Source organism: Pavona decussata, unplaced genomic scaffold, assembly GCF_977016875.1.
Source record: "Pavona decussata unplaced genomic scaffold, jaPavDecu1.1 SCAFFOLD_75, whole genome shotgun sequence".
NCBI classification, from domain to species: domain Eukaryota; kingdom Metazoa; phylum Cnidaria; class Anthozoa; order Scleractinia; family Agariciidae; genus Pavona; species Pavona decussata.
This window is the reverse complement of record NW_028145493.1, coordinates 853,846-860,994: the sequence shown is the minus strand read 5'-3', so window position 1 is coordinate 860,994 and position 7,149 is coordinate 853,846. Positions and strand designations below refer to the sequence as shown.

Genomic DNA, 7,149 nt, shown 5'->3' with positions numbered 1-7,149 from the left:
ATTGAAAAGAAGACAACAGTAAATTAGTAGCCCCACTGGGAAAATCTTCACTGTATAAAGTGCCTTTTCGGTGTTTTATGTTTTTGCGGAAGTGTAGTAAACTAACAGGGTAAAAAATACTTATACATATTTAAGCAAAAGGCCAATCAACCATTTAATCTTACATCACCCAATTTGCAACAATAAATTGACACAAAAGGTGTTATCGGTAGGAGTAAAGCTCAGTCGAATCAGGTCAAGATCAGGGCAAGGTGTGACGGACAAGGTAAATGAATCTTTGTCTTTTACCCGTATATAATGTGGCTTACGCGTTTTTCTTAATTTATAAGACTGAAGTACATCTCAAACTTAAATCTGCCCCAGTTGGAATTAATTTATTTATTGGTCAAAACGGTAATGCGTTGGTAACTCGTCAGGAACTTAATTGCTTAGGATCATCTTTACTTCCGTTTAAGATTTTCTTTTAACCTAGTTTACATCTGACGTACAGACAAGTGTTATTTTGTGCTTAATTTTTTTGTGAAAGAAATAAAAAAAAGCGCCATATTTTCTATTGCGTATTGCCGCCGAGAAATTTTTCTTGTTTAGTTCACGCTACAGTGTGAGGTGTTCAATCATCAAACTTTTTTAGAGACACAAAATTTTGGATTAAGGCTTTGTTAACACAATACCTTACGTATTTTCGACCATAAGTAGCGTAAATGTTATCAAACTCTCTTCACGAAAAGGAATCAAGGAGCAGTATAGAATAAATATTGAAACTGTCCGAAAGACCGACATTTTAGAAACGTATTGAGCAAATATGAATACAGACCACAAAGATGAATGTCGCATGAGGGAATAATGAATGGAAATGGCCGTCGGAATTCTAATGCAAATAACCTCTTCATACTTTCCTGACCTGTTATAACACTGAAAACAAACTGCTAAACAAAATCAGCATCCAGACTATCTCATCTAATCATTTTAGTTGGACGGTTTTATAGAGTTTTATATTCCATGTAACAGAAACTTAAACTAAGCGATATAACAGAGAAAATACAGTTATTATATTATATTTTCAATGTAAATGGTTCGTCCAAGTTTTTTTCTTCGGTAGTTTGTTTTGACATGAGTCACTCAATCGTTCAAACTTTTTTCTGGTTGTTTTAGTTCTGTACCAGGTGCTATTAAAAACAACAAGTGATATAAAAAACCCCAAGAATCTTCGATAGCAGTGGTTATACAATGCACTGACAACATTTTTACTAGTCAATCTCCATACGAGAGAGAGAGAGGGAGGGAGGGGGAGGGGGGAATAATAATGCTGAATTTGTGCATGAGCCAACGATTTTCCTCCCCTTAATAATTCTTAGCGGTGAAACGAGAGAGAATTTTGAGTATATAACTGTTTCAGGAGCCATGGTTGTTAATCAACGTAGATTGTCAAGAAAAACGTGAGAAAAAACTAGGAAAGAAAAGGAGAAGTAACACGTCATAAACAAGTTTATTATTATTACCGAAAATGTTATTTCCTGACATTAACGTTAAGAGAATTCCAAAACTCAAAGCAAAATATTTCAACATTCGTATATTTCGTTCGAATCCCTTGAACTTCATCAGCGTTATGAATAATCAGCGGGCGAGATCATTTGGCTTCGTTCTCACGTAGTCCCAGGAGAGTTATAAATGACCGGGAGGTGCAGTCTCCCTCGTCCCTTTTCAGGGTAGGTTTTCTTTGTTTAATGGAAATGGCCTCCTTAACGCGACGTTTGACGGTGTGGTGAGGAGCATGTGAAATCTGCCCTCTTTGCTAACGGATACCCCGAGTGGATTTTCCGAATCCCAACAAAGGAAGCCAAACCACCTGCTAGTTCTAGCAAAGGAGAGCCGCTCAACCAATGTGTGTTTACCCTACGTGAGAGGAACATCGTAAACTTTACAGCGAATCTGCAAATCCTTTCACAAGCCCTTCAACTCACTACAGCAGCAAGTCACCCATGTAAAAGACCGTATATACAAGCTAAAAAGTGTGGCGTTGTTTACCACATCCAGTGTGAACAGTGCCAGGAAAACTACATTGGCGAGACTGCCAGAACGCTTGGTGTCCGGGTTAAAAAACACCAATCACGGGAAACTTCTGCTGTTTTTGAGCATTGCCGAGCAACAGGACATAACATCAGTCCATACGACATAAAGGTTCTAACAACGGAAGACCACACCATCAAACGTCACGTTAAGGAGGCCATTTCCATTAAACAAAGAAAACCTTCCCTGAATAGGGCGAGGGATACTGGACCTCCCGGTCGTTTATAACTCTCCTCGGACTACGTGAGAACGAAGTCAAATTATCTCGCCCGTTGATTATTCACAACGCTGATGAAGTTCGAGTGATTCGAACGAAATATACGAATGTAGAAATATTTTGCTTTGAGTTTTGGAATTCTCTTAACGTTAAGTTTATTATTTACACGAATTTATGAAGCCCTGCTGAAATTATATTAAAAGATCAAAGAATTGCAACGTTTCTATGTTTCAAACATTTTTATTAAGCAGAAAAATTGCAATCGAGTGAAACCTTAATACAAATTACTGTTTAAGTCAACATTTTTTTATGTGGGTCAAGTTACGTTATTTGCCATCCGTGCTAAGTTATGACGAATTAAAAAGGTTGCAGTCGCATCGGGGCGCTTTCCTTTTAGCTAAAATTTTCGTTCATTAAGGTTGTATACAACTGGCAATGAGACATTGTTCTTCTGGTCCGCCATGACTTCATCTTAAGGTCACCGATTAGTTACTGTTACTAACAATAGTTAAGACTGACGTCACATAACTGAAGACTAACTACACGATAACTTACAGTTAGTGCGTGGGTGTGGCCGCAGCTAATGATTTTCAAAACGGCGAAAATTTGTGTATTACTAGAAATGTAATTAGTTTTATGGAAGTTATACGCAGTAATTTGTTTCAGTCCAACTAAACAGTTGGCTGCTTCAAACCAATTCGTGTTCAATTTCATGCTTTTTCATGGATGTTTTGTTCGTTAGACTTTGGAGTGCTCTAACTGATTCACGAATACATTCTTGTCTTGAATTATAGTTTCCTTGAGAAATCTACCAGCTAAAAATGAAGAACCTTTTGATTGCGTTAGCTTTGATAGCTGTTTTTGCTGCTGTGCAATCCATGCCCACTGGTAAGTGTGTGAACATTCATTTGATTCCTTATTTGAAGAGTACATCTGTTTGTAATACTGAAGAAGCACAATAAATCATTCAAGCACAGAATACTGGTACATTTTTCTTCGTCTGAACGCTTTGTAACTGCTATCGTCTATTTGTCAGATTTGGCTTATTTTGCTTTTACCACAATGTTCTTATCTACTTGTATAATCAAAGAATGCTTTTTACGTGGTAAAGGTTCATCAGTTCCTTTACTAATTAATGTCCACACCGGTGAATTACATGTTGGATCATTTATTCTTCTACCCCAAATATCCCCTTGTCAGATACCCACGAAGCTAAAGCTCGTAACTACGTTCCAGAAAGTGCCAATGCAACCGATCCTGCAGTAGCTGAACCATCAGAGGCTGAGAATGATCCAGCCCAAAGCGACGCAGAGCCCGCTAGTGAGGAAGCCAGCAGTGATGTCGCTGAACCCAAGGAAGACGATTCAGTGCCTGCTGATGACAGCAATGATGACGACCTTGATGACGACAGTGTCGATGAAAATGACGAGGATGACGAAGATGATGAAGATGATGAAGATGATGAGGATGACGAAGATGACGAAGATGATGAGGGCGATGAGGATGATTCCGAAGACAGTGATGACGGTGATGATGAGGATGATGGCGATGACGAAGATGATGGTGATGACGAAGATGATGGTGATGACGAAGATGATGGTGATGATGAAGATGACGGTGGTGATGAAGAGGAGGGCGATGATGAAGAGGAGGGCGATGATGAAGATGATGGAGAGGATAGTGATGATGAGTAGACACAGTATACTTAATTAAAATCAGTGACAAACGAGCCATTCCATTGCACACTGAAATAAGTGTATATGTATGATAGTAACTAACTTTTCCATATGGAAAATCGGATCTTGTAAAATGCTTATAGCTTACACATACTGCGCTTCAATAAAGAAACAATAGTGCACTGTAACCTGTGAAAACATCTTTCATATCTTTCCATAATACTTTTGTGGCTTACAACACAAAGCAAACAGCTGCGATAACAATTTCTGCAATTCCTACCTGATACATCTCACCTTATACCTGTTAAATGATTAAACGTTATTAACTTTGTGCAGCATGCAGTAAAACTTCTTTGAAATTTTAACTCATTTCAGTTAGGTGTTCGAATCAAAGATTAAACGTCTTTAAAATGTTAGTTCGAGTTTTATCCCTTCAATTTATGTGGGATTTTTTGGTCGATACAAGCATTGACGTGGAATGGCTACCCGCAGTCACAATCTGTTTATACGTAGAAATAAATAACGAGGCATCCATTGGTGAGCTCTTGGATAGAAACAGGTTTCACTTGGTACTTGGATGATAAAAAGGAAAAGGTAAAATATAGTTCTCGAATACGAGTGTTCAGTGCCATTATGTAAAAATAAGTCCAGACGTTTCGGGCTTAGCCCTTCATCAGTAGAATCAGTGGAAAAGTGGACTTTTCCACTGATTCCACTGATGAAGGGCTAAGCCCGAAACGTCTGGACTTATTTTTACATAATGGCACTGAACACTCGTATTCGAGAACTATATTTTATTTTTCCCTTTTTATAACTACAAGTGCCACGCAGCTAACGGAAATTTTTCCGTCAAACGTTTATCATTTACTTGGATGGCATACTGCGAAGGCTCAATTAAAAAGTTAGATGAGAAAGTATTTACACCTTGTGCGCTGATTTAAAATAAATGATAAAGCTGACATTGAAGAAAATGCAAGGAAATACAGTATTACATAACCATTCCATTGTGTGTAATTGCTCAAGAAAGGAAAACAGACAAAAAGCTTTCCTAAATGAAAAAAATTATTCAGATAAGCGTTTATTTACATGTAAAAAGTGAACGCAAACAATTTTCATTAAGCTTAAGAACTAACATGTAGAAAGCGAACGCCTACAGTTTTCGCCTGGAAGTGAAAAACACCCAAGCCACTGGCGGACTTTGTCGAAAATGCTTCTGGGAATCTTCCTCACAAAAAAAAAATATACAGGTTTGATTGTCAATTTTTACTAAAATACTATTTTGATTGACTGATTCTTCGTATTCCTGACAGTTTTTACGAACGTTTTGAAAAACGTGCTCCGCACGGGTGAATATATTTGTTTCACATATAACTCTTTCAAATGATTCAGTATGATCGATTTACGACGGGAGATTCTCTTCGCTTTGAGAATACCACAATCTGTCCTCGGAGATTAATTTCTTCGCCGTCAACCCTCGAATTTCCATTGTTCAAACTGTCTAATACTTCTTAAAGGTTTTTCTTTCGACTTACGGATTCAAAAAGGTTTGTTTTCTTTCTGAAAACGCCATAATGGAGTCTTGAGAATTTAAGAGAGAACAACACGGCCGCCATATTGACTGAATTTTTTTTATGCCTAAGACAAAAGCCTCCGTTCTGGGCCCCACTAAGACCAGAAAATATAAGTGCAGATTCTGATTCTGATTCTGATTCTGATTGGTCCTTTCTAGGAGAAATGAGGGTTTAATCCAGGTTTAATGAATAAACCTATTAAAAACAGTAAAAATTTGTGATTACGATAAAAAAGGATACTGGACCGAAACCTTGACGCTGTCTGCCACAGGCATCCCGTGGCAAAGGTGGCAAATACAACAATATAATAGAGAGCTAATTACAAATTCAGGTGTGCGAAAAATAATAATAATAATAATAATAATAATAATAATAATAATAATAATAATAATAATTCCTAAGGGATAAGATAACATAAAAATGATTGAAAGACCAATGATCTACTTAAAAAATAATAATTACAGTAAAAGCGTTGCTGAAATTCACGTTTTAAATGTTTATTTAGCGAGGACCCCTCCCAATCAATAAAATAAAATATGTGAATTTAACGCTTTTACTTTAATTATTAGCGGAGCTCCTCTAGTCGGAGGCGCACGCGTGGAGCACCATGGGAAGGAAAAAAGGCAACCCATCGATACCAGAAATTTTGGTTTGGGTTATGACGTCACTGTCTGCCCATCCTTACGCAGCACTACAAGACAACCAATGTGAATGGTACAGCAGCGGGAGAAACAAAACGACAGAGCATGAAAAAATTAACTTTAATAGAAGGCATATCATAAACAGCTTTATAGCGAATACCAGCCGTAAAGACAGAGTATTTTGCCGTTTCAATTGTCTGTGCTCCTCGTGGAAGCGGAGGTAGTATTTTTTGTATTTGGTGTGACGCCACAAATTCACCCTTGCCGATGCGTGCTAAAATGACACAATTTCATGACCTTTGCCTGCAAACAGATTACTGGCATTACTCATCAGTAGATGGCGCATCATAGACACTTTGTAGGGAAATTCTCCCTTTAATACAGAGTAGAGGCCGAGTGGAATTAAAGATTAATTTTCACGCGCATTTTTAAAGTTTTCCCAAATTGCCCGAGTCGCGAACTTGGGAAAACTTTGAAAATACAAGTGAAAAAAATTCTTAATTCTACGAGGACTCATTGCAAGTACAGTTTTATACATAGAGGGTCAAATTTTCTTTAAAACATGGAGGCACCTCGTAAAACAGTTATCCGCGGAGTAAAAACATTTACCCGTAAGCAAAGTACACAAACAAACAAACAAACAAACAATTTTATTGTTTCTTAGCGTACAAAACAAACAAAACGAACAAGAAAAGTTGATCGTTATACACATGTAATTAAGAGAAATACAAGTTTAATTCAGGGGCAAACTAACAACGGTTAAACCAAATGTTAGGCATCAATAGACTGATTCAGCTTCGCTGTGAAGCTTTCTACGGCTTGAAAATCACACGAAAACAGATCGATAAAAATTGAAAATAGTGGGTCCAAAGAAGGAACTTGTAGAGTAATTTTTCCATTGAATTTGACTTGCTCCTTCTTTCTATCAAAAGGACATTGTTATGTTCGGTTATCGTTCCTTGGAAGGAGAAGCAACG

At 37.5% G+C, this 7,149-nt stretch overlaps 1 protein-coding gene across 2 annotated transcripts; it reads left to right on the top strand.

The window, feature by feature from the left end:
- The first annotated feature begins 124 nt into the window (after positions 1 to 124).
- On the top strand, positions 125 to 4,376 carry LOC146476685 (uncharacterized). Of its 2 annotated transcripts, none has more exons than XM_085114268.1 (3): positions 125 to 265; positions 3,079 to 3,172; positions 3,521 to 4,376. In XM_085114268.1, exons 2-3 carry the CDS (start codon positions 3,106 to 3,108, stop codon positions 3,976 to 3,978), a joined length of 525 nt encoding a protein of 174 aa, XP_084970394.1. In that variant the 5' UTR covers positions 125 to 265; positions 3,079 to 3,105; the 3' UTR covers positions 3,979 to 4,376. The 2 variants fall into 2 exon arrangements, with proteins under 2 accessions (XP_084970394.1, XP_084970393.1); XM_085114267.1 differs by having other exon boundaries at positions 126 to 265; positions 3,485 to 4,376.
- Positions 4,377 to 7,149: the final 2,773 nt, after the last annotated feature.